The 27,976-nt window shown below is 39.2% G+C and overlaps 2 protein-coding genes across 11 annotated transcripts in view; one reads left to right on the forward strand and one right to left on the reverse strand.

Annotated features, from left to right (window-relative positions):
• The window catches only part of FSIP1 (fibrous sheath interacting protein 1), a 169,306-nt gene that overhangs the window by 85,456 nt on the left and 55,874 nt on the right, over positions 1-27,976 (forward strand). For 5 of the 10 annotated variants that reach the window (XM_067296629.1, XM_067296628.1, XM_067296632.1 and 2 more), the window contains one exon: positions 1,456-1,824. In XM_067296629.1, coding sequence (XP_067152730.1) covers positions 1,456-1,478 — 23 coding nt within the window. In that variant the 3' untranslated portion in view covers positions 1,479-1,824. Of the gene's footprint in view, positions 1-1,455; positions 1,830-1,931; positions 2,097-2,200; positions 2,367-10,068; positions 10,370-27,976 lie in introns of those variants that run through there. The other 5 variants (XR_001292234.2, XR_001292235.2, XM_013940428.2 and 2 more) reach the window with 5 other exon arrangements.
• Positions 10,379-27,895, reverse strand: THBS1 (thrombospondin 1). The gene is made up of 22 exons (XM_067296627.1): positions 27,736-27,895; positions 27,464-27,555; positions 26,146-26,723; positions 25,530-25,605; positions 25,060-25,256; positions 24,744-24,869; positions 23,056-23,149; positions 21,656-21,829; positions 21,083-21,259; positions 20,563-20,736; positions 20,253-20,380; positions 19,982-20,134; positions 19,218-19,436; positions 18,565-18,672; positions 18,016-18,175; positions 17,507-17,625; positions 15,332-15,566; positions 14,697-14,924; positions 14,290-14,561; positions 13,768-13,865; positions 13,502-13,641; positions 10,379-12,772 (listed from the first exon to the last, which is right to left on the reverse strand). The coding sequence occupies exons 2-22, from the start codon at positions 27,528-27,530 to the stop codon at positions 12,765-12,767; spliced, it is 3,531 nt and encodes a 1,176-aa protein (XP_067152728.1). The 5' UTR covers positions 27,531-27,555; positions 27,736-27,895; the 3' UTR covers positions 10,379-12,764.

A 27,976-nucleotide genomic window follows, 5' to 3' on the forward strand; every position in this document is an offset into this window, starting at 1 on the left:
TTTAAGGTGGGGTATATTAGTTCAAGCAAAGCATGCACTGTAGCCACTACGGTGTGACCTGAAGTAGGTAACTGTTTGGACCTGTTGGGGTAGACATAGTCAATATGTGGTAACTATTGCACAAGAGAGAAAAGGAAATTGCAACAAACCACACTGTCGTGAACAGTATTTTTCCATCCATCCATCCATACATTTCCATACATCTCATGGTAAAGTTTTTAAGAGTCTGTAAAGTGACTAGTGTTATGTTTATCACGTAATTTAAAGATCTTTGAGTCATAATCTTGCATTGTGTCAGAACAATACAATGTGGTGTTTTGATTATTTATTTTAGTAGCAGTTGAGTAATGTTCAACCATATAGACCTAAAATCCATACAGTTAATTGTACATCTTGATTTAGCGATCATTTAGTTACCCAGTATTAAAAAAAAAGGTGTCCTGAATTATCAGAACTCTCTAAATATTTTCTTTTTTACAAAAGATAAGAAAAAAGAAACAAGGAAAATTCTTCACAGATATTACTGTCACATCAGGCTTTGAGTCATTGTGTCAGGTTCTGTTTCAGTAATCTGTTAGATTTTTTAAAAATGGTGTGAAGAGGTAATCTTCAGGCAAAATAAAAGGAAATGGAAAATAAAAAACAATTTTGAATTTTGTAACTGTTATTACATTAGTGCCAAATGTTTGCAATTATCCATAATTTTAAGTTTAAACCAATTATATTATTTTATAATATTCAGTTAATGTTTACTATTACACTAAAACATATATCGAATATTAGCATTTAAATACTTATTTAAATGTTTAAATATTTATTATTTAAATAGCATTTGAATATTTATCTAAACATTTAAATAATTATTATTTAAATACATTTAAATAAATAAATAGCTTGATTTTCTACCTTGCTACACCTGGTTTAAACTTTATGTAATGCAACTCTATGTAAGCAAAAAAAATTGTATTTGTGTAAAACTGGTTTAGCAGAATTTCAGTTTTTCAGTCATTGTAGTACTGTAGTCTGTGATACAGATTTACTGTAATAGGTTAAAATGCATGTATATATCTTAAGGAAAACACTATTATTAACATAATTAAATATGCATATATATTATCATCATTAAGTTCTATCTATATTAAGCAAACTCTCATGTGCCTGCCAGAGATAAGTAATTCCTGTTTCTCTGAAAGAAATGGTAATTTGTACTAGGGCCATATGCATGTAAATACATGATGTTTACTGAGATAAACAGAAGCCAGACTTACCCAAATACATATATCAAAAGGTTGTTATTTCTCAGTTGTATGAGCCAATTGGTAATTGTTTCCAGCTTTTTTTCGCTCTATTAAGTTTTAAGCAGATGATTATCACAAACTGTTGTTGCTTTTCTCCTATTACTTGCAAATAATAATATTCTTTCAGCAATTCAGTATATGACTTTCTTTTTTACAGATGATCTGAAAATGGAAGTTTGAGGTGAGAGTGATTATACGCTTCTTTACGCAGCTGTTTTGCTAAAACTGCAGTTAAGTCTACATCAATGGTATTACACTGATACAGTATCATTTCAGACACTCTGACAGCAATGAATTATCATTATGGCAAAATTTTCCATGAAATAATTTATTCTTAAGAGAAAATTATTATTATTATCATATATTGGTGCAGTTGGATTACAGAATAAAAACTCTTGTACTTCATTAAATTTCCTGGGAGTGTTCTATCTGATAAATAAATGTACACATGCATATGTGTAGCAGTCTAACTATAGACAGATATTCATATGCATGTTTCTATTTATGAAAAATGTAAAATAAAACTTGTAAAGTTCCATTTTTATTGATGAGACTTTATTAGTACAGATGTGTCGTATGTATATAATAATTTTATTTTTCTTCCCTTACATAAAATGTACTATCTTCATGAAGTTAGCCAAAACCAGACCTCAGTTATCCCAGCAGAGTGTGCTGGAGCTAGCAGCCTGTCAGACTGTGGAGTGGTTGGCCCCGACTCGGTGAAGTACCTAGATGTGTACTTAATTTCTGCCCAGCAGACGTCTATTGGACTGCTGGTTTGATTAAAAAGGTAAAGACCTGCCCAAGTCCTTTGCTGGATCAGAAGCAGTCTGCTCAGCTCTTTGTCTGTTTTGTGATCCTGCAAAGAATGCATCCACACCGCAAACACTCTTCTCCTCTAGTTAAGAAGCATAACGCGTTTGTGAAAGATAGCGAGGTGCGTGCCGCAGTCCTCTGGCAGCACTGCAGGATCATTTGTTCCCCTACTTCTCTACATTGCAAGGAAATGTCATTAGCAGAATGAGGATCGGATCTGCGGTCCCTTGAAGAGGCTTTGTGTGAATAAAAGTGAGTTTGGAAGTTTGTCGCAACACTATTGGAATGATAATATTGGAATACGAAACTTTACAGTGATGGATAGTTGCAGGGGGAGGGCTGTTTGTGTGTGAGATAATAGTAAAAATTCACAGCAGGTTTTTGTTTGTCTTCCCTTTAACTATCATTTCTCTTGAATATTCTGCATATTTACTGAATTGGTCTTTAGTTTTTCATCTTATGCACCATAGTGTGAGAATAAGAAGAAATTATTAAAAAACAAGATTCTCTGAAAATATTTGGGGAGGAGATATTCTAGCAAAGATAACTCAACAGTTTTTCCCATTGACAAGCTCCCATTTGACACAAGCTAAAAGGAAAAATTCTTTCTTATATACTATACTAGCTATTTAACATTCAAAAAGAGATGTATGGATACAATGTAGGCTGTACGACTGGATTATAGCATAGGGGGTACTTGAGCTACTCTGAATTTTAGAACTAATGGGCCAGATTTTAATCTCGTTTACAGAGTTGTCAGTCTGAGTGGGTTTACACTCCTGAGGAAGTGGTAATCATGTGGACATAACAGAGATCAGAATCTAACCGATATTTGTTTTCACTAAAAAGCATAGATGGGACATTAATTTTGTCACATCCAAGTGAAACTTACTGTTTTTATTTATTTTTTCTAATATTCTAGAAATTTTTGTTGTTTTGTTGTTGTTTGTTTTTAGAAACGATTGCTTTGTTTTTAGAAACTGTTGTTGTTTTGCATCAACAACAAGAAAACGAACAAATACTGGGCATTCAGCGTTGTCCCACTGCCCTGTGTAAAAGGATTAGTGTAAGCAGATTTCACAGAGCTTTGTGAATCTACTCAACTAAATGTAATTCTTATGTTCCTTCAAAATTATAAGCCTGTGTCATAATTTCTTTTCTATACCATAATACTGACAAGTTTTTTCTGTAGTATTTGCTGTGTCTGCATGTTAATCATGCAGGGCTGTTCATTGACTGTAATGTTTCCACAGTCCAGTTATTTTCACGTGGAATGTATGTAGTTTTATGGACTTCTCCTTAAAACAGTGATAAAGAGCTAGGATAGTTGTTGAAGAAAACCTCTTCTGTTTCTCTGTTTCAAGTTTACGTTTAGAATATTTACAATATAAAGAGAAATAATAATTACTTTATAATAATAGTTACTTTTTTGTGTATTTTGTTGTCTTAAATCTTTCACTGTTATGAAATGAAGCTTTTCCTAGCATCCTCGAGGAAGAGCCTTGACACTGACTAGGCCTTAAAACATTCCTGGAATCGTAAATACATCTTTTTATTCTCATTTGGCATTTCTGGGATAAGCATATAACTTTGTATGACTGTTGATTTGGAGAGTCTAGTCTTAAAAAGAAGTCTGTTATTTCCCTTCAGATCTTGGGAAGTGCTGAGTACCCAGTGCACCAGTTGTTGTCACTGCAAATTGCTGCTGCTTAACACTTATAAAATGCTGGTCCAAAGACTCTTAAGATGGTTACCCAAACTCAGAGATTGTGTTGAAAATTACTGACTTACTGCTTATCTGTATTTGGTTTCTATTGCGTTATATTAAATCAGAGATTCTTCGGGAGGATTTTATTTCTTGCCTGACATAACAGATGACATATCAGTTCAGGTACTTTTTTTTAAGTTTTAAGTAAAACTGGAGGAAATAAAATTTTTTGACAAAACACATTTATTGATATAAGGTACATAATAATGGAGACAAAAGATAGTGATAAGGTTATTTGCTGAAACATCCCCAATACCAGGGGAAAAAGAAAATTGAGCCAAGGAGAGTTCATGGGGTTTTTTTGTTTGTTTTTCCCTTGTCTCTCTGTTGTGACCTACAATAACCCCTTCTTATGGCTCGCTCCTAATCAGACTGCCAGCTGGACTGGCATGGGGGTGACTGCTATCCTTGTGGAGTGGTGCAACAGTGATGATTAGGATATTTAAATGAATTTTCATGTGCAGCCTAAACTCAGGATTTGGAAACACGTTTTCCAAAATAAAGATCTTTGTTCAGCGTAAGTGCTATTTTGTAAAAGATTCTGACAATTAGCTTTTTTACAACTTTTTCTAGCTCTGTTCATCCCAAAACATAGCAGAGCAAATGAGACTGATTTTAAAGATATCCCTCAGACTTCTGGGCTTTGAGATCTGTTTTATATCATGGGAGGACAAAGCCTGTGTGTGTGTATAGTTTTATACTGTCTTGTGCCCCTTGTCTTATTTCCCAGTATGATTTTACAGCACAGAGTGAATAATTTTGTACTAAAAATGTAATATGTGTGAAAGCAAGATACCCCTGAAGATAAGACTTTCGTGTATCTATTTTCTGAGCAAGACATGACCAAACCATTGTGCCATTGTCACTGAGGCTCTTTAGTAACATAAATGTAGTGCTAGTGTTTGTTGGTGGCCAGTGCTCAGCTGTTGATACTGATTTACTGTAGTGGGCATGTTTCAATTCTGCACGGTTGGCCTTTTTAAATAACAAAGCTCATAGTGTTTTCCTCTGAAATAAGAAAATAAGGGTGATTATCTGAATCATTTTCATGACCTACTGCTAAATTGTTTAGTATTTTATGGTAAATAGGATTAACAGAGAGCTATGTATATATGTATGTGTGTGTGTGTATATATATCTATATCTACATGTATATTTGGGTATGATGATTTAAAGTTCTATATAGTATTGAGTTTAGTATACCATAATGGTACAAAAAGTTTCATGCAGATTTACAGAAATTATGCAGATTTACAGCAATTGAGACTCTTCCCCATTTTCAGAGAGACGTGACAGACTAAATTTCCTGTTTAAAAAAACCCCATTGACTATAGACAGCAATGATAAAAGAAGTGAAGTTATGGTTAATACAGTATTTTATTCTTATAAGTGCAGTATTCCAGTTTAATTTAAAAGTAATTAAGGGGTGAAAAAAGGCTTTATGATTAAAAAAAGAGGAAAAAGACACCCAAAAATCCACAATCAAAATTCTATTTTCAAGGCCAGACTATGGTTGTTACCTGCTTTGTGGGGCTCTAGAGCATGTGTTCCCTCTCATTTCTTGAGTAGGACTCCTGCAGAGTGTCTTGACACTCTGAGCACAGATTAAAAACAGGCTATGCAAAAATTATCTACTGCAGAGATCAGAGAGGAAATAGCTGCTTTCTTACAAGCATTACTAAACCAGGTCATCAGAGGAGCAAGGACTAATCTAGAAGTACGACAAAGAATGTCAGTGATTCATGTGCTAGAAAGGGTGCAATTACCTTCTAATCAGGGAGGAATAGATGAGAGGCTGTTATTTTCAGCTGAATTTCTGTCATCTCAGTAATGATCAGAATTTTTACATTTTATTAAAAAAAAAAAAACCTCTTTCCCAGATAAAATTTCAGAAAATAATATGAGAATGTGATTCTCTTTTTTCCCCTTCTTTGAATGGTTTTCTAACCACAGCTTTAAATAAAATCTGTCTTTTGCTTTTTAGGTGCAAAATCTGTTAAATTGTTTACATTTCCAAGAGTGCTTCCTGCTGCAATTACCAAAAAGAGCCCCACCTCTGAAAATCTTACAGTTTAAAGGGTAGACACAGAAAACAAGATGGTTTGGCAGATACTTGGGAAGTTGTTAAATTAAGAAGGTTTTTAAAATCTAGGAAAAATAGTAACTGTGAATTTTTATATCCTCAACAGATTTATTTGTTGAGAAATAATTGCTCTTTTATTTGAAGCTAGATTTAAAGGTCAGGAAAAGTGCTTCCTTTTTAAATAGAAGGGGAGCGCTTGAATACTACTAAAGCTATAACCTACAGTTATCCAATTATACATTTCATTGAGGGATTGGCTGGAATCCAGGTGCGCTAGTTAGAATAAAAGGCTCCCTGTCCTTATTTAAGTCTATGTGACATAGTTTACTGCTTGCAGTTGAATCTGCCTTATCTATTATGCTTAATTTTTTTTTTTTAAGCAAACTGGAATGCTCACACAGAATTATCTACTAATATCTAGAGTGACAAAGTACTTGAACATAATCTTGATTTACAGGCAGGTATTCTGGATTTAGAACTTTTTTTCCCTAACTTAATTTTTTTTTTTAATTTTATCTTGTTGTTGAAATACTATTCTGTGGCATTCTATACCATTCTTTTCCCTATTGTGAGCTTTGTGTATTTGGTATGCATAGTTTTGGTGAGAAAGGTATTGCCAGAGGCATTCTACCCTAATTCTGTGATAGCACTAAAATGGCATCTCCAAATGCATTTTGTGAGTGAAGCCATCAAGGGAGATTTTGACAGTATCTAGGTAGCACTAAGTTTAGCTCTTGTATGTGTTGCCTAGGCTAGCAATTCTTTAATCCAATTGAAAATTAAAGACTAATCATGACTGGAATTCCTGGGATTTGTATAAATTTGAAAATGCAAGTTTCTCTCTGGTACTTGTCTAATTTTCTGAATTTCCTATAGAAAGTTTCATCTTCAAAGCCTTCGCTGCCAAACACTTTTCTCGCGTGAATTCTCTTCCTCTCTCCATAACTGTGCTTAAATATTCATACAACTTTGTGCACCTGTTTTCTCTCTCTTGGTAAAGATCTAGAATAAAGACTAGAAATGACCTTGCAGATACGTTAAGAATGCTTTCTGTTTTACAATCTGAGCAATTCTTTCTAAGGTGAATTCATGGTGAAAATCAGCCAATTACCAGTTTATGGATTTTGTTATAAAATCATAGTGAAATCAATAGTCACGTACATTGTTGTCACTAAGATGCTTATCTTGCTAAGGTTATTTTAGTCTTTATCTCAATAGGTTATCTATCTCTATAGGTTAAACTACACATGCTGAACATAGGTTCAATGCAATGAAAACTTAAGCTACTGTATTTGCATGGGCTTTGAGAAGAACACACTATGGTAAGAAAATATTGCACTTATGAATGTCTCTCTGCAATACCATTAAACTCAGAGGTTTAATTATCCAAAAAAGTTGGCCTGGTACCCATTGACACTAGAAGCAGCATGTGTTGGTTGGTGCACTTAAGTGTCCCACTGATGAGACTCCAGGGAGCTGGGAACAGGATACTTCCCACAGACTTCACCTGTGGAGTTAGTTGCTGCTGTAGAGTGTAGCCACTTTCCATGTTCTTCCTGCTCAGTTTTTGTTTGTCAGTTTTTCGCTTGGGTAAGTATGGGCTTACTTTCCTCATCTATAGCCCTTTCTTGTGTCCCACTGTAACTGCGCTCTCCAAGGGACAGTGCATGGGTTAACACAAGACAGATGCTTGCTTTTATTATTCTAAGCCATGTATCATCTCCAATTCAGATGCTACACTGATATGTGCTATGTAAATGGATATAATAAATTAGCGTGAAAGTTTGGCTTGGGCTCAAACAAGATCATTGGAATGGTCTGCCAAGAGTATCTTCGCCCACATCAGTGGCAATTAGGAACTGCATATATTGCTGCCAAATCATGGGTAGCATTCATCCCTTCTCTTGGGCAGATGCTGCTCTTTGATGGATAGCACCTGTGTTATTCTTTTTCATGTATTGAGGCTTCTCTTTTTTAAACTTATGATTATATATATATATATTTATATGCACACATAACTGTTCATAGAACTGATTGGCTTTCTGAATCCAGAGTATTTCATACTTGTTGCAAATATGGTAAAGATATTTTTCCAGGCAGGAACTTTCTCTGTTTTTTATAGTTGCATCGGTTGGTGCCCTCAGAGGTAGAGCATTAGGGACCAGAGGTGCAGAACAAGTTGGTGCAGCAGGCCCAGATAAGACGGAAAGGGTTACACTGACAGTGCAGTCACGCAATAGCATACCACTTCTCACTCCAGTGAAGTGAAGCAGAGAAGACTGTAACTGCTGGGGGCAGAAATTCAGCAGCAGCTCATATTTTGGAAGGAACAGGTCAGGAGTTTTTTGTTATTTTTCTCCTTGTTCTCACTGGGATAAAATAAGGTGTAGAGGACTGTCTTCAAAAGATTAGTGACAGAAGAATAGGAAGAAAAACCCTCATAGAACAGGACTCCGCATTCTCTTTGTAGTCGCCATCACAATAAACAAGGTATTTTTGCCCCAGTGATTGAAAGGTGAGGCATAACCAGTCTTTGTTGTGGTTGATCTCTTGAAACCCTGTGTACTCTGCCGCCTCTCAGCCTTCCCTGCTCTTAAAGCAGCTCTGATTCTCATGGGTTCTGAAAAGTGATCCTTTAATCAGGGGTTGGACTAGACAATCTCCAGAGGTCCCTACCAACCTCAGCTATTCTGTGATTCTGTAATTAAAACAACAAAACAGAACAAAACAAAAGTCTCTTCTCCCCATTCTGCTGCAGGACCCCTAAATCCTATTTAGCTGTTCCCCCCTCCCCCTCCCCCATTGCTCCAATCTGCTTTTTCTTTAGTGAGTCAATAGTCCCCTCTGGACTGCCAGCCTGCTGGAGCCAGCTACCCCTCTATTGCCATAACTCCCTTTGTTTCCATTTTACCCCTGCCCTGCCTGCTCCACAATGTCCTGTGAAAGAGAAAGCTGGCAGCATGGGATGAACTGCTGTTTGTATTTGCAGGTGTTCCCTTTCCTTTAGGTTAGTATGGGCCAGTTCTTCCCAAATTTATTTAAATACAGAGCTTTTCTGTAATCAGTGGAGCAAGGCAGCCCAGTTGTAATTTGCATAACTTAGTGAGGATCTGCAGGTAGAGATCTGACAACTTCCATTTTTCTCTTCATGTGTGTCCTAGCAAAATAATACAGCGTGCTTGCAGGCCCTTTTAACCAGCTAGCACTGCTGCAAGTGTGGAGTTGTGTGTTGTGTTGTCCTTTGTCATTTCTTGTGAACAATCCAAACGGAGGGAGAATGGTTCTACACTAAAAAGTCACTAGACCGGAGCACCATTTTCTGATACATGCTGAGATCTGTGAAGTTGAGTTGACCTGACCATGCTCATGGGCCAGATGTTCAGGAGCTTGGGCTGCTACCAGAGAAATTATCAGGGCTGCATAATTTATGATTTGTCTTCTGACATTGCACATCTAAGGAGCTGGAGTTCCTTCAACACCCTCCCTGTGCTACATCATTGTGAAGCTATAAGAAGCTTTAATATGTATAGCATACATATAAATATATATGCATGATTTTGAACAGGAAGAGGGAGATCCAATTGTAACATGTTATAGAACACCAAATACTCACTTCAGAAAGGAAAAATATAAGTAAAACTTAATTGTCATTTCAGTTCCTCAGCAGCTATGTGAGGGAAAGGTTGAAAGGGGAAAATAAAAGCTGTGAATGTGTAAAGCTAAATTAAATCTATGCCAGTGCAGAATTTGCTTCAGGAGAAAGAGATACAAAGATTAAGTTTGTATTTCTGCAAGACCCCTTAAATGCACTTCTTGGCAGTAGATATGTAGCACTCTTCCTGTGGCCCCTGGCTTTGCTAAAGAGCTCAGGCCACAAATGAATGTCATAACTAAAGACTGAGAAACTAGTGTTACTGCTTTTATTTTAAGCAGTGTGTTCCAGCAGTTGATTTAGTGCTGCCTCGTCAGCTTTTCAATTACTCTAGCACTCTCTCTAGAATAGATATTGTTAGGAGAATATCTTGCATATGAATGGAAGAGAAAGGTGAGGTAGGCCTGGCTGGTAATGATTAAAATTCCTGAAAAGTTGTTTTGCCTTTTAGCTTCATGAAGGACAGTGTGGCTGTGTCTACACTCACATGAATCCTCAGTGATGACTCCAGGATCAAATTTGCTGATGGTCCATGCTACCTAACTGCACGTCCATCTGAAAGTACTTCTGCAGTTACATGTGGGATGAAATTTCAGGTGGACCCAGCCTTGTTATAGTTCCAGGATAATCATTGTTTCTTTGCAGAGATTGTAGAGATGTCTTCCTTTGAAGGCTGATTTGGTATGAATGCGCTATATATTAGTGTATTACTGATTCATGGAAATACTACAAAGAATGAATAAAACTAGATCAGGAAGATGTAAATATAAGTGTCCATGGTGGTTTATTGTTCCTTGTATGTAAGAAGCTTTATTGTACAACTTACTTACACAGCTTTAAAATGGAAAATGGTTAAAAATGTTTACAAAAAAGCATATTCTTAGAAAACTATGCTAGCAAAAACATGGGGAAGAGGGAAGCAAAAAATCTTCAGTTCAGTGTGCAAACATTTTATAAAAATAGAAATACTAACTCTACAGGTAGCATTTCATGATAAATTATTTAAATAGCATATCTACACCATTATGTGATTAACTAACAATGGCAATGAGAAAAATAATTTATAAAAATACAAGCAATGGTCTACAAGATGACAGAAAAAAATATAACACAACATTAGAAATTGTATTTGGCGTTTTTTCCAATGCCATTTCCTTACTGGGAATACACTTTTCTGCAAAGAATTTTTGACTATGTACAGCATTAACTTTTTAGTACTACAGTAGCTTTAAAGTTTGTTAGACATTGGAACTCTGCTTGATCCTAAGGTTTTTCTCAGTCACACAACAATGAGGTAATATTTGTACGTAAAACTTTCACTGTGTTCATTTTCTTTCCTTTTTGGAGGAAATATTCCTTTGGAGGGAAATATTGTAGGTATAAGGATGCTGCCCCTTCCATTGGGGAAACAGTCATCTGTTAATGTACATCAAGCCCTCTCCCTCTTCTACAAGGAGCTCCTGAAATCCTGTCTAGTCTGTAAAGAACTCCTTCTTTTGTAGCTGCACATTGTTGGTTACAATGTGTACCGTGCAGTGACACAAATAGCAAAATTTGAATGGATATTGATTGTGGTCATAATGCCTCTTTCTGCAGCCTCCTCAGGGCAGATATTCTGTTTTTGTGACAGGCACAGTGACCAGTGGTAAAGCACTGCAGACATTTCACAGCACTAACTGCTAAGAACATAAAAGGGATTCGCTCATCTCTAACACTATGGTTGAGAGACAGGAACTGCTACACTCTAAGAGGACTTGAGCTTTAACCCTGCAGAATAGTTGCCTGCCAGGCTACCAACTGCCTTGCACAAAGAAAGGAAAAGCCAACACTGAGCTCAGACTGAGAAAAACAAAACATTCCATTCCCCACCCTGCCACTTTTCCCTGTGCCTCAAATCCTTTATGGGAAAATTGCTCTTTGTAGCAAAGACATCGCCACTATCTGGTCCAAACAAGATTTTTCTCAACTAAAAAACCACTCTAGTTTCAGTATAGAACAGAGTTAATAAATAATCTGTATTTACAATCTTACAGTCATGAAGACTTGTAACAATGATTAGGTGGATAGTCTTGACGCATTTCTTTGTTTTAATCAATAATCTCTCAATCATTATAACATCAAGGATAGGTAAAAATAAATATTTTACAATTTAAGTATTTTATCTACAGGCCCCTTCCCCTCCCCAAGAAGTGAGGGGTTTAAAGCATCTATGGCATGTAGAAAAGGAATGTTTTTCATTGCTATTGTTTTTTGTGCCTTTTTAACCATAAAATATGAAGCACATGCTGGTTCCCTGAAGAACAGCACAGTGCTAGTTGAGATGGTGGTGCTCTCTGGCACCTTTAAATGTTTTCTTTCAGATATAGTAAGAAAGATCTGCATCTAACCAGGCAAAGACAGAATCTAATTGTGAATCCCAGTTCTCCCAAAGCTGGTGTGATCCAGTGTGCCAGTTTTTATCTTCTTCCCCCCTCCCACCATGGAAATCAGTTTTAGGATGTCTGTTTTGTCCTGTATAATAGAGCAGCTGATCTAGCTCATCACCCCAGCCCCCCAAAAGTCAAAGCCTGCATTTTCATCTGAAAGATGTGAAAAATAAGAGGATAATCATTTCTCCAAGTTAAATAGATGTAAACCAAGGTAGCACAAACCCCATTAAAAAAAAATTGTTCCCTTCCCTTAAAGAAAGAAGGGTTAGAATTCACCCTCCCACCCAAAAACCTCTTCTCCCCACACAATGAAAGGTCTTTAGTTTAAGTAGTCCACAGCACATCTAAAGATGTTCTTTTTACAAAATGCTACTCCATGGGACCTCCAGTTAGAGAGGCAGTGACACCGCACTGTGATAAACAGCAAAACAAATGTCTTTCCTACTGAAAGAAGTGTGCTTGTTCAATGAAGACAATTCTTATTTGCAAGAGACATTTGTTTCCTTCCATTCCAGCAGAGGTCAGATACCAAGTATGTTCTCACTTTCATTCTCTCAAAAGCATTCTCCTGAGGCAGGTCATGTGTTTTGAGTCCACATTTATGCAGAAAGAAGAAAGGAAGGAATAATATAATGGTCCCAGGATTTGTAAGGCTAAACGTTTCAGAAGGTGCAATACCAGCATTTTTAAATAGTCTCTGGATCCAATAACCTTGTGATTATGGGTCTGTGGAAAGAATGAGAAATATTAGATATCTAATATTTCTGTATTATTAAGCATGATTATGTCTAGAGATTAATGCCTAAAGACATTTGTAAAGAACATTTTGGTAAAGGATCCTGAAAGTGCTTTTGTACTTTGAGTTAAACTTCAGAATCTACTTTATGTAACCATTCATAATGAAATCACAATTTAAGGAAAATTTGGGCACATGGATCTACTGATATGCACATATTGCCTCTGAACTGCAAGAGTGCAATGCATGCACAACCTTCTGATTTGCTTGGTTGTAAGCAAATTACAGTTTATTTGCATATGAGATGAGACTTTCTTGCTAAGAGTCAGAATTCTGCATTTTCATCTTAGACTGTCATCTGTATTGATTCATTCTTTTTTTTTTTTTGAAAGAGTAATTCCAGTTCCAGAAAAGAAATATCTTAACATGTATTCCTATTCCTTTGAAATAGCAGGATAGAAATATACTTAAGATTTTATACAAACTTCTAACAGTGTAGAGTTTAGCAAAACAGTGTCCTGTGTATGCCTGCAGAACTTGCTTAAAATCAAGCCATGAAAGATCACGAACAAACTATTCCACAAAATGACATTTAGCTCTTTTCTTTTGATCTGTCCCATTCTGTCTTTAAAGCAGCTTTCTCAAAAGAATTTTTTTTTTTTAAATGGAGGCTAAGTAATCAGCTAAGTTAAGTCACATCAATAAAATGTCCTCCTTACCTCTGCATTCATATTTAAGATCTGAAAAGAACACCATTTCTTGGGAGAAGACAAATAATCCTAGCCGACCACCAGCATAGGTTTTATCATAGATTGGTCCTGAGTCTGCCATGATTTTCTTCCCTTCATACATTACAACTCTACAAAAAGACATCATTAAGTTATCTTTGACAAGCCTCTGTTGGGTTTATCTTTACAGATTTCTAGTTTAAGACAAATCATTTTTAGTTTTTGATAATTACTTCAGATAAAAGCATGGTGCTCACCTGATGTAGCCAGTCTTTGGTCTATGGCTAAGACGCCATCTGTATGCTGTGAAGTCTTTCCAGCCTATGTGACGAGGGTCATGCCACAAAGTTCTCACCTACAAGAAAATATTGTTAATTAATCACAGCCCTGAGATAACTTAGCCATTATTTTGGCATAAAAGTGTCTTGATGATTGTTTGTTTATGAGGAGTAAAGATTTAAAGTTAGTCAGTAGGCTCTGAAATGGGGTCTTTTGAAACTAGCTATATTTACATTTACTTTTAAATATGTAAATGGGAATGTACTTCAGTATTCCAGAAACAAGGCATTCCTTTGTGCTGGAGACCCTGTCTGCAGTGTGTACTCCTGTTAACTTTATATAATATTTCGCATGATTGAGGATAATTACAAAGTTATTTCTTGTCTTTGCCAAGAAGCCTATCCTATCCTGATCGGGATGTGCAGACTTGTGTCTACCTTGTTGGAAGGATAGCCTGCCTTGCAGTGCAGAAAAGTGGTTTATCAAAGTGCCATTCTTACCTGGCCAGGAGTATTTCCTGTGTGCCACAGAGCATTACGAAGATGTTCTCCTGGACCTGTGGTGGAATTCACAACTTTGATGGAGAGACCTGAGTAGCCTTGAGCTTTGGTTGGTGTGGAGTCCCAGTAAGACTGGGTGATCTGCTTCCACATGACAACGTAGAAACGACTGCTAGATTGGTAGCCAAAGACAAAGCCAGCATAATCATCATCCCTTTCTGTGTTGATGAAGAATGTGCCACTGAAGTCCACAGCATTGAATTCATCAAAACCTGTGTGGGCATTAAAGAAGGAAGTTTGAGACCCTGTTTTTTGTGATGCTTAAACAACTTCTTAGTATTTGTCAGTCCCTCCACCCTGCCCTGGCCAACGGTACAATGCCTGTAAGAGTTAAAATGTTCCCTTACCCACTGCAAGTCCAGGATCACAGTTGACTGTCTGAACCAGTTCTTTACCCTGGTGACGAACAACCCAGTTAGGATCATTTTGGGATGTTCCCTTGGGATCCAGGGGAATCATCTGAAATCGTCGGAAGTCAGTCTCACTAATGCCCACATTTTCAGGGCAAATGTCATCAATGTCTGGCACACTGTCTTGGTCAAAGTCATCTTTGCAAGCATCTCCACGTCCATCACCTGCAGGGTGTAAGCAATTTTACTGTGACAAATTCCAAGAAATCAGGCACTGGCAGTTGTTTGTTACCATAGTTGCTTCAAAGTCTTACGACATGGGATTGAAATCTTTACTGCAAAGCTCTGACTACCCAGGTACTTCTGGCAGACACATTACAGCTGCCAGATCAGTTACTGTATAAGTGCCCTTCCTCTCCATCCTGATATTTCATACATTCGTAATAAACTGGGTATGTGGTCATTTTTAAATTATTCCTTGCTTTTATTGAATACTGTAACATCAGTACAGACAATCTATTTCTTTGTTACTGGAAAGTTTTGTCCAGCACAAAATAGTATGAAAAGAACATAGTATCTAACTGTTGGAAGAGACTCTTAAAATTAAGTTACTATGGTACCAGCCATCTTACCATCAGAATCAGCTTGATCTGGGTTAGCAACCAGTCTGCAGTTATCTTTGTCATCAGGGATACCATCATTGTCATCATCATGGTCACAGGCATCACCTTTTCCATCCTTGTCATGGTCAGCTTGATTAGCATTGGGCACATAGGGGCAGTTATCAAGGTTATTTTGGTGACCATCTTCATCTATGTCCTGGTTGTTGTCACATTCATCACCTATGCGGTCAGAGTCAGTATCTTCCTATGAAAGGGAGAAATAAAGAACATTTAAGAGCCACTTAAAAAAACATAACAGAAATAGGAGCCTTAGCTCAAATTAATTGGGATTTCTGCTCGCTTTAGAAAGAGCTAAGATGGATGTAAGAATTAATACATGCTTCCTTAAGCTGCCTGTGCTCACTGTCTTGGGACTGCTTTGGTATTGCCCTGGTTTTAATTTGAATCCACAGCAGAACAGTGTGGTGTCAGCTTCTCTTCCTCTTTTTCCTTTTACCATGTGGCTCTTCTCTCACTAGAATCTAGCATGTTTGACACAGGATACTTCACCTCCCACCTGCTCTGGGGGCTTCCTGGTTCCAAGGACCAGATAAGGACAGAACTATTCCATACCTAGTCATTGGAGACTTGCATTAAAGCAAAGTCTACCAGGTGTTGGTTTAACAGCTTCCACTCCATATCATAATTTTCTTAAAGAAGCCTATAATGTTCTTCATGCCCTCTGACTCATCAGTAAGTTAGGACGATTGTCTTAGCAGTCTGCGAAGACTGCATGAACTTCTGTAGCTGCTGATCACATATTTTAGCTAGTCATTTGCTTACTCTGTTTCTAAAATAAGGAAAACAATCCAGTTATCTCAGAGGCTGCCTCAAGGTTTAGTCAAGTAGTCTTGCCAACACTGCTGATGACCCAGGAGTTGGTACTGACAGAAGGCATACCACACAATTCCAATAGCTACTAGTTCTGCAGTTTGGAATCTAATCTCTGCCTCCACAGCTTGATGAGGAAAAAATGTTTGAAAGCCACCAGAGACTTGTATTAAGATTCCAAAGTGTTAAAAGAGAAGCACTGCCTGTAAATAATGGAGAAGAAACTAGAATGGATCTTCAGCCACCTTCCACTCTCAGGGGAAAGTAGTCAAGTGAGTGACAAATAAGATTAAGTAATTTTATAATCTCAGTTTAAATCCTTCAAGTATCACTGCTTATAGGCTAGATGACAGTACTATACTAGATTCCACTGATTTGCAGCAGCTTTTCTAAGCCTTCAAGCATTCCAGTTATGTCCCTGAAGCTACTAATCTTATAGCCTTGTACTTGACAGGATGGCACAGGCTTTATCCACTTCCGTCTTCAGGTGTTTTTGAACAAATTGTGAGAGAGGCTGGATTCCCCTTAGACTTTAAAGTAAGAAAATTTTGCAAGTGTCAGAATATGCCTTTGCCTAGAAAAGTAAAGCAAGCTGTGCTTCACTATACTGGTAGACAAGTGATTTTTTTGAAATGCAGCTGTTTTGGACATAAGGACAAAGGTTAAAGAAAGGTTATAAACCTTGTGTTTGTAAGAAGTAAAATGCAAAGCTGTATTTAATACTTTGACCTAATCATGCCTGAGAAGTAACTCTACTCCTAACATATTTTAGAATACGTAGTATATCCTGGAAGTATGTTTAAGAGGCATTTGGCTATTGCTTCTATTCTAGAAAGATTGCAACTGGACTTTAAGGTGGCCAGCTTCTGCAATCCATCTCTAATTGATGGAAGTTTTGATTAACCAACAGAATTTCTGTATAATAGCAGCCTGATAAAAGTGTCCTGGCTACACTATGGGATACTGAAGAGGGTAGTCCCTGCCCATCTGAATTTCATGCAATGCTCCCAGGAATTTTAGATCCTTAGTATGAGAATCACTGTATCTGACAAACCTAAGAAATGTTTAGGAGATAATTAAATGCAATACTCTCATTGACCTTCACTAGAATTCTTTTCAGAAAATACCTAGCAGCTGTTTGAACTGTGAGCACATGGTATCATCTGATAAAGGCACCACTTGGCAAGTCAACAAGAACTATGTATAACAAGTCAAATTTAAGCTGTAACTTGTTATTAAAATATGATCTGCTACACACAAGAAACCATATTTCTATAATTCAAATCCACCATCTGTATAATGCAAATCCCCTACCTGGTCAGGATTGTGTTCTAGTGGACAGTTGTCACACTGATCTCCAACGCCATCCAAGTCTGTATCCCTCTGGTCTACATTGTAGACATACTGGCAGTTGTCCATTTCATTAAGGACACCTGCAAAATTAAGGAGAGCTCATGAATGCAAGCCCAAAGATCTAAATGCCACAAAGAAGGGCTGTTGAAAGCCACCACACAATTAGTGATAAATATTTGAAAGCATGAGGACCCTCTTACAATCCTGACACACCACTAGCTGCCCCGCCCCCCATTTCTGTTCCCACTGCCTGTGAGAATAGGGCTAAAATTTAACTGTCCCCAAATGTGTATATTAAAGTGACTTTCCATTAGCTGTGTTACTTTGATAGCCATTATGTCCTGAAAGCAGAGAGGTGAATTTTTGTCTTTTTGGGTATGAAATTCTGGTGAGAGTGGTACCACATAAGGCAGCATTTGATCAATCTGTGATTAGAAAGCAGTTTAAAGGTGTGATTAGAGGACACATACCATCTCCATCAATATCCACTGCACAGGCATCTCCTTCTCCATTGTTGTCTGTGTCAGTCTGATCAGGGTTGTGATTGTAGGGGCAGTTATCACAGCGGTCACCAACGTCATCCCTGTCATAGTCATACTGCTGTGGGTTGTAGATGAATGGACAGTTGTCCTGAAAGAGGGAGAAAGCAGTAAAGCTTTAAAAAGATTCAAGTTAAACCTTTAGTGAGACCTTATTCTGCTTATGCTGCTATACAAAAGGAGAAGTGAAAGGCAGGAAAACAGACAGTTAAAACTGAAATGCTTTCATCTCAAAACACCCCATTGCTTGCATGAGTGTAAGAATGGCTGAATAAAAATGAAGATTCATTTCCAAAGCTCAACCAGCTGCAGAAGGTTTTGTCTGCATAGCTATGCATATATAAAAGTTTCAAGGATAGCTGTCAATGCCAGCAATTTCCTATGGTCTCTCTTAAGATTACGGTCAGAAGCTAGACCCTAGCTTTAGGAAGGGGAACAGGAGAGCTACATTCACAAAGGCTGTTTCTTGTGTTGTCTTACCCGGTCATCAGGAATACCATCATTATCATCATCATTGTCACAGGCATCACCAATCCCATCCTTATCATAGTCTTCCTGCCCAGAGTTCGGCAGATTGGGGCAGTTGTCCTAGAAAGGAGAAAGTACACAGATGTGTTTACTGCTGGCATGAATTACATTAGGGTTTTTAGTAGGTAAGGTATAATCATAATATGCCAATCATACAAGTATTTTACTGCAAATCTACTGGTTTTACCCTCACAACAGTTTGACTAGTTAAGTCTAGAAGCCATAGTCCAAATCACTTTTAATACCAGGATCGTACCCTCTTTTTCTTCCCCGGAGGTAGATATCTGTCAGAGAAAAGTTGATACAGGTATAGCCTAAACTACATTCTTCCTAAAACATTTATAGTAAATATTTATAATTATTTTAGGCTTTTTTTCCTCCATATTGCAGGAATGTCTAAGGCAACACCAAGATACTCCTATCCACACCTTGACAGTGGTACTCCTACACAGAGGAATATTTTACTTGTTTTATTTGCACAGAGAGTAATTTAATAGCTCTAATTAGAGAGCAGCTTTCTTTACACTTCAAGCCTAAAATATTTTGTATGTTACTCAGATAGGCAAGCTGTTAAAACAGTAGACAGGAAAACAGCATAAACTTACTTTTTTACAGTGGTAAGTGGCATTGGCAACGCAGACAAGGTTCTCATTTGGCCATCCATCCAAGTCAGTATCTTCTCCACAGATTATGCCATTGCCAGCATAGCCTGGTTTACATTCACAGCGATACATAGGGTCACTGAAGTGGCCAAGGTAATTGCATTTGGCATTCTTGTTGCAATCATGTGTTCCATCTGTGCATGGATTACGTGGCTTGCAAACCTAGAAGACCACACAGACAGTAAATCCACTGGAAGCATCTTTTTAATCCCTCATTTTTCCCCAGATACACCAATAAGGCATGAAGAATATATGGCTATTCTGATCAGAGATCCTTCAATCAGGAAAAAAAAATTCTCATACATTCCTTTCTCTCCACTCCTGAACTCCAGCAGCAGTCTTAGCACCAATTACTAATAACCAATTGTTATTTCTCTTGCTCAGACCTCTTATTTTCAAATGGGACCAAGCACTTAAGGACCTTCAGGTCACATATTGTTGGATCGTAAGTGAATACTTAGGAAATTATTCTCCTAGAATTAAATACAACATCTGAAACTTCCTGTAGCTGAGGAGAACAGGAATTTTAAAACTCATTTTGAGCTCCAACTGGAATTGCTTAATGGTCCTATTCTGAATCAGAGGATGGTGTTTTATCAAATATACCAAGTCCTGTTTCCCTCTTCCTTGAAATGCTTAGCTGCTTTCTGTTGTCTAGAAACTTCATGAGGATTTGTAACCCAGAAGAGATGTCAAGTTGGCAGTACCTGTTTGTTAGCCATGGCATCCTCAACACTGCGGCCAAAGGGCTGCGTCCCAGTGAAACGTGGTGGACAAGGCAGACAGTTGTACCCAGGTTCAGTATTCTCACACCTGTGCACTCCATTGAAGACAAAGCAGGCATCAGGAACCTCTTTACACTGAAATGCAAGAGTATGAGAAAGAGGAGAACATCAGTTAGTGTTTTAAAGCACTGGGATTTTATTTTCCCTTCCCATTTTCTTCTGCTCCCTTCCAGTCAGACTCTGTCCTTCTTACCTCATCAATATCTTGGCAGTGGACACCATCACCGTGGTAGCCAGCAGGACAGGCACCACACTTCCAGGAGCCATCAGGGGAGCTGGTACATGTGGTTCCCGCAAAGCAGGGATTAGACAGACACCCATCTGAGAGACAAACAGATAGTGTTAAGATGAGGGACACTTACCAGGCTGCTACAGTACTGTGTTTTGCAATATGCCAATTGAAAATTAAGACTTGTGTTTTAGGGACTTTTGCCACAATTTTTAATTAGCGCTTTCAAGATTGACAACAATGTTTAGATGTTTATGGGAAAAGGGATACTCACCAATTGGACAGTCCTGTTTGTTGCAGACCTGAGTCCCTTTAGCTTCACCTATGCAAGTCTTCCCACCATACTGAGGCTCAGGATTATTGCAGAGACGACTACGTTTTTGAAGTCCTCCACCACACGTGACTGTGCAAGCATCCCATGGAGACCACGGTCCCCAGTTGCCATTAACTGAAGAGAGGTAGAAATTAGGAGACAAGTTCAGTTTTACAAACCAGTAGTAGGACTGAATTCAAGCTCATTGACTAAGGACTATTGCTTTTGTAGTGAGAGCAGTTCAGGCATTGTTCAGGCATAAATGACAGAATGTGAGCCCTAATTAGTGGGTTCCATGCAAGGGTCAGACCACAACTGCAGTAGAAAATAGTTTGTCTGAAACTAACTTGTGAGGTTTTACCTAGTCAGCCTCTTAACTTACAGGGAAAAGATTGCTAGAAACAGATCATATAGCAACCTCCTATTCAAGAATTTCACTATTTAAGCTGATGAACAGTAGTTATCACCTGGACATACTTACTTGGGCAAAGATCTTTCTGGCAGGATTTGGTTTCTCTTGCTTCACCCTCACAAGGTTTGCCATTCAGCTGTGGTACTGGAGAGTTGCAGAGACGAATTCTAGTGATCATGCCCGTGCCACAAGTGACAGAACATGATGACCATGGTGACCAGTGGCTCCAGCCACCATCCTGTTTAACTGCAGAGGAGAGAGAGAGAGAGATCTGTTATTAATAATAGATCTTTTGAAGAACAGACTTCAGTTGCACAGAATGTAGCCAGTACCAGAACTGTACCAAAGACTCAGTATGTTGGATAGCTACAGCATCACAGACCACCAAGTTGTTTTTTCACTAAAAAACCCCACACCTAAACTTGCCTGGAATTTTGATTCAAGAGAAGAGTCTAAACATACCTATGTACTGCATGAACTATCTGGTCCCTTTTACCTGATTAATATAAGGTCTGTAGAGCTAGAAGCCAATATGCCATCTCTGTGATAGAGCAGCTTAGCAGGATAATCTTTGCTGGTAAGTATTAAGCCAATAAAAGTACCCTGTGTTTTATTACCAGTGTGAGCAGATTAAGTACTTACACCTCTTATCACACTCCTGAAGATGGCAAGTTCGAGTTTGTACAGAAGACCCTTCGCAGCGATTATTGAGACTGTCACAGGACCGCCCTCTCTGTTGAATCCCATTCCCGCAGGTCACGGAACATGATGTCCATTCAGACCAAGGAGACCATCCATCATCAGCATAGTCACTAGCTGCAAAGGCGCACAGTTCTGTTACAGCCCGAGTAAGATTGCAGGGATGCGTTTTCCATAGTCTTTTCTCCCACTCCTCTCTTCACAAAATGGACACAACACTTCAAAAACTACATGCATCTTCCTTTCTCTTACAAGATAAATGCCATGAACTAGAATGTTTCAGTGCCCACATGCATCACCTATGTGTTTCAGGCATCTAAAGGCTCAGACAGGAATTGACTAGTTTCCTCTGTCAACTTCCAGCTTACTTTAAGACACAAAGATACCTAATTAGTATACAAGAACTTTTCCTGCATTCAGTTCTAAAAGGAATTGTTATGAGTTATGTCAAAACAAGAAGTGTTCTTGTAACTTTCTATGCCAGTTTGCTCTTTCTAGCCTTTCTGAATTCATCATTCAGATATCAGGTTCATCATTCAGTCACGAAAACTAGTTTGAGGTCGGTTTTGCAAGGTTTCTCTTTTCTAAGCACAATCAAGATTAATTAGGATGCACAATTTGCAGTATTATGTTTGCTGGGGAGAAAAGAACTCTACCCACAGAAGCAATTAGAATCTGAAAGATTCACATAGTCTTGATTTTAAAAATCTGAGAATTACAGTTCCTTGTTATAAAGCTTCTGGATAGAAATCCTCCAGAAACCCATTTGAACTCGTATATAAATATGCTTGATTCATAGCTACTTTGCAGATAAGGAGAGCTAGACAGTATTGTCCTCTGAAATATTTTAACTTGCTGAAATTTGGAGTGGCATAGACTACTGAAAGGCATTCACTAGTGAATACAGTATATTAGAGCTGTCTAATATACTTCCATAGCCTGTTCTGCCTACATTTTGTGTGCTGTATTCTTTGAATTTCAGAGATCCTTTTGAATTTTGTCTTAATGACTCTGATCCAAAGAATCCCCAAACCCTTACTTTCTCTACAGAAATGCAGTAAGATCTAAAACCTGTCTGAGTGTTCTAATTTTCAGGATGACAGTGGTCATTCTGTAGAGAAGTGGCAGTTAGAAGTAAATATAGCAGGTTTGTATGCCATAGGCTATTTAGTGAAGCATAGTCATTTCAGTTTCAAATTGCATGCAGTTAACCTCAAAGAGGCATCAGGCTAACCTAACTCCACCAGTGGTGTAAGGCTATATCTAATTGTGGTGCATTTTAGAGCAGTGTGTCTAGCTAGAGCCAACTGCTGCAGAAGCGTGAGGTATTTTTAAGTACTTACGCCAGCATCGAGGGCAGCACTCCCCATCAGGAATGGTGGCATTGGAACAAGGCATTAGAGGGCACGACACTTTCTGGCATATAGTGGCAGAGTTCTACAAAGAATTGTGAGAATCATGATAAACAAGTGGAATGTAAATACAAACTGTGGAGCCTGCACTTGGAGGTGAAAAGATCAAGTGATTAAAAAAAAAAATTTCTTTAGCACTTAGGAAAGACTCAGTAGTACATCTAGTGTACAGACTCTTGTATTTAGAGCTGATACAATGCAAGGGTAATTCCAGGTATTCTTAGTCAAACTTTGTCCCATCCCTGTTTTCTCCATCTCTTCCATATTCTTTAATTATTTTTCTGTTAAGAGTTGAAGTATTTTGGTTTAGCAGAAGTTGAACAAGGGTAGCCACAAGATGCTGTAGTCAAAGACTATTACATGATATCCCAAGTATAATTCCTTCAGACTTCAAGGAAACAAACCACGAATTTGAAGACAGTTTTCTTGTCTGTTAATATGGATTTATGCTGATTATATGGTAAAAATAAAATGATTTTAGTAGACTTGGCTCAAGAGCCATAAAATCCATAATTTATACTTAGAGGTTTTTGATCTTTAAGTCAAGCAGGCAGGGTAAGAACACCCACCTCCAAACTGACTAAGAGCTAAAGTGCAGTTTTATTTCTTGAAGGTAGCAGCTTGGTCAGAAGAACGCTCTCATGATTACCATTTTAGTCTCCCCTCTTCTCCAAGCAAGTGACTATATTAAGGTGACTACAGCTAACATTGAACAAGAGGGTTGGGAAAGCAGGGGCAGAAATCACAATATTGTTTGCTGAATACAAGACAAAAGATGTAAAGACCTATAGAAGCAGATGTAGAGCTTAGTGAGATACCTTTGATGGCACATTTACAAACATTCAGCTTTTAGTCGCTAAACAGAAGCGGGCAAATTAGCCTGCTCTTTGGTAGACTGCTAATCCAAAACACTTTTGCTAAAGTATACTCAAAATTAAAAGGAGCAAGCAATGAGGTTTAAAGAAACTGAAACTGTATATTTTAGTGTAATTTACAGCATTCCACAGAAGCAGAGTACAAAGCATAAATATCTTGTAAGGTGATGCTGGAATTCAAATAGCTAAACTGAAGTCTGGAAGGGACTGCTGTTGCATATAATCTGTAACAGCCAATGGTACACAGCTAGAAGTATTTGTTATATAGAGGGGAAAAAAGGTTGCAAGTTTGTTAAGAGCCTTTACAGAGTACTAGAATGTCTTTTCCTTTTAAGCCAGGAAGAGGTTCAGTGAGGACAGAAGATGGATCCAAGGTATTTCAGGGAGGAAAGCTGATAGCTACCATAAGTTTGTTCCGCTGCTGCCTCTTAGTTTACTTTGGATTTATGTAAAGAGCACAGGCATTCCCCAAATCATGAAATCAGACGTGTTAACTGTTGTATCAGAGTGATGTTCTGTATAATCTTTCTAAAATGCTGCCATCATAACACTGTATGAAAGCTGCATTCATACCAGAGAGTCCTGTAGGACGAGATACAAGCAGAGTACTTCTGTCGGTATTATCGTATGCCTATTCCTGTGTAGGATTCACTCTTTCAGACAAAAAATGTCATTAAGGAAATATCTGTTAATCTCAGCTCATGAATTTACATACAGAGGATTTATGAACATGAGGAATCTTACCTGGCAAGTACATTCAGTGCAGCTGTCAATAGTCCACTCTTCTTTATTTTTGTGGAAGATTCCATTATGAATGCACACTCCAGGAGTGATCTGGACCACTTTAGCAATCAGTTCATTTTCCTCAGTCTTAAGTGGGGGGTGGGAGTAGAGAGAAGATACTTAGAACTCAAGACAGAAAAACGGCCTTTTCCACAAAATTGATAGACCAGACAACAGTAAAGTTATTACTGTTCATCCAGGCACACAAAGGGCAAGTTAGAATTCACCCACTAAGCATCAGCTGATGAAAGGTAACGTGAATTTAACCAGCACTCACCACTTTGCGCACTCTATCTTGAAGTGTTGTAACCATGGACCGTAGCCCTTGCAGTTCCACAAACATGTTTGTTAGTTCATCACAGGAAAAACCACAGACTGCTTGGATGTCCTTTGTTTTATGGCCGATGTAATTAGTGCGTATAGCTGGGCTGGAACCATTGATGGGGTTGTCCAATGTAATGATCGCACTAGTGGCTAAGAGACAACAATACACACATAAGGTAAATGCCAGGGTAAAAAAATCCAAGGTAGTTTTTTACCATGTTTCTTTATCATTCCAAGGTAACATCTGCTAAACAGCTGTTACCAGATTCATTAGGGAGCCTGCAGAAAATGAATCTTATTTCTTATGCAATGTGGATTTGTATGTTAGCATACTTCTGAGTTCTGTCTCAACTTGTCTTCCTAACATACTGAGGAATTTGTTTTTAATAGGTCACTGGATTCAGAAAGAGACTGCAGACTTACAGCTGGAGCAGCCCTTGTTCCTCAGGATAGTTTCCAGAGTTGTTCCAAACACAAACCGCACATTCTGCAGCAGTCCCTGTGGAGAGAGAAAGAATTACAGCTACTTGCAGCAACAGCAAGGGGAAGAAGTGTAACTTGCATGGAAAGTGTTTCTAGACACAACTTCACATAAGATCATTAAGAGTAATTCACATCAGACAGACGTCAAGGTGAAACATTTTCCTCAACAAGAACAAGCCCTGCTTCCTGACATTCTCATCCTTCACCACAAGGACCTGGCAACTCTCCACACAGGAAGGAAAAAAACCCACATATTTCAGAAGCTTGTATAATAAGCTGAGTAATGAAGCTACAACTACCTGTTCAGAAGCTTCATGGCCTAGTTATTGCTGTAGGAAGTTCTAACCCTGCAAATCTGTGCTTCATTTAAGCCTCATTATTAAAATGTAGTGACTTTAGAGATGTTTCATATCAGATGTACAAGAACTGATTCGTGGTGGCACCTCTTTTACCATATTAGCTATATCTCTGTAGATGTTTGGGCTGGTTGAGCAGCTGATAAACCTTCAAGGCAGATGACTGAAAATACTAGCCAAAATGGAAGTGAAAGTCTTACCTGGAAGTTGTCATTGACTCCCCCTTTGGCAATACGGAGCCTGGCACTGCTGGCCAGATCCCTAGTGAAGATGTTCTGGATGGGGATGTCAAGTTCAGCATTCTCCATCTTCTCACACCCCACATAGAGCTGAGCCCGGTCCTCCTGCACAAACAGGGTGATATTCTTCCAGTGTCCTGTAGCTAGCAAGGCATCCTCTACTGACACTATTTGTTGCTTGCCATCACCAGAAAGGCTCAGGTCCAGGGTGCCTGCCTTGCCATTGGATACTAGACTGAAGACATGACCAGAGCCATCTTTCTGTTCCACAGTCAGCAGTGTGCCTCTACTCTTCTTGGCTTGCCGGAGAGTGGCCAGAAGGATGAAGCCCTTCTCAGCATGGATGGCATCTAGTAAGTCTTGGAACTTGTTGTCAGGGACAGCTGGGATGCGACTGGCATCTTCAATACGGTAAGCAGGGCTGGAGGACTCTGGTCCCTTTACCAGGTGCACCCCGGGTGCCCGGCGCCCAGCTCCCTTGCGAATAAAGCCGATGAGCTCAAAGAGATCGAACACGCTGTTATCATCTCCCCTTGACTCTGCAGAGAGATCAGAACAAGCAATCGGATATATCAGACTATGAGCAAGGGACAAGAAGAGACTGAGTTAAGTGCATATCTTCTGGGACTACTTAGCACATTGGCTCAAGTTCCATTCAATGCAAGGAAGAGTCTCATGCTAGAGCACAGACAGAAGCTGTGACAGTACCACAGTCCCACCAGGAGCTGCTGTGTGGCAGTACATGTGCATTCTTGTAAAGGAGCCAGTGGGCACAGGAGTGCCAGGTACCTGCTGCCTGATGCACAAAGGTAGTGGCAGTTTTGGCGCCTCAACAGCCCAGGCTGCTGTATCCTAGTATGGGGATATTGCAAAGAGCACTTGCTTAGTCAGGCAGGGTAAAAGCAAGCAAGGTAATTTCTCTGTGGCCCCCAATACATCAGCCTACTGCCCTATTCCTTCTCCAGCTAGTTCCTACATTAGATTCCTCTTCTCTGCCTACCACAGAGAGGTGGATAAGCTATGCTCTGAAGTCCTGGGGTCTCTACACTTTTCTTTTGAAGGTTCTATAAATTCCATGCCAGGAGAAGTTTCCTGTTCATGACCCATAATTAAATAGTGCTTAAGTTAACATTTTTGTTCACTGGTAGTTCTGGAGCTCTTCAGCGCAGAGCACAACTTCATCTGCCTACCCAGATACCAAGAACCCTTTTCTTTTCGCACCTCTATGACCACTCAGAGTAACAAAACTGCAGATGCAGAGCACTGAGGCTGGTCTTACCTGCGGCCCGCTTGGCCTCAGAGGCACTGAGCATGAGGAGGAGGAAGAGAACAGCCGCTGGCGCCATGGCAAAGATCTGCCTCTGAACCAACCTAGAGACAATCACGAAGGAAGAAGGTCACCAAGCTGCCACCGCATCCAGTGGCCCGGTGTTCACAGCACCGGCACCAGCAGTTCCCCAAGCGCCTCGGGGGCGGCAGCAGGGACAGGACAGGCGCCCGCCGTCACCCTCCGAAGGGCACCGGCGGGGCAGGAGCCGCTTCAGCACTTACCTGCGGGGAAAGCGGGCCGGCGCGATCCCGAGGGCACGGCGGGGCCGCAGCGCCGGGCACCCAGCGGCTAATATCCCCCGGCTGTCCCGGCGAAGGAGGGCGGCGGCAAGCCCGGGCGGCGGGTCGGTGTCGGGGTGCGCGGGCGGCGGTCGGCGGCGCTGTCCCGCCGGCCCTGCCTGGCGCACTGCGGGCGCCGGGCGCCGCGCGCGCCTTTAAAGGGTCGCTCGCATTCCTCAGAGCG

This window comes from Apteryx mantelli, chromosome 4 (genome assembly GCF_036417845.1).
Source record: "Apteryx mantelli isolate bAptMan1 chromosome 4, bAptMan1.hap1, whole genome shotgun sequence".
In the NCBI taxonomy this organism is placed as follows: Eukaryota; Metazoa; Chordata; class Aves; order Apterygiformes; family Apterygidae; genus Apteryx; species Apteryx mantelli.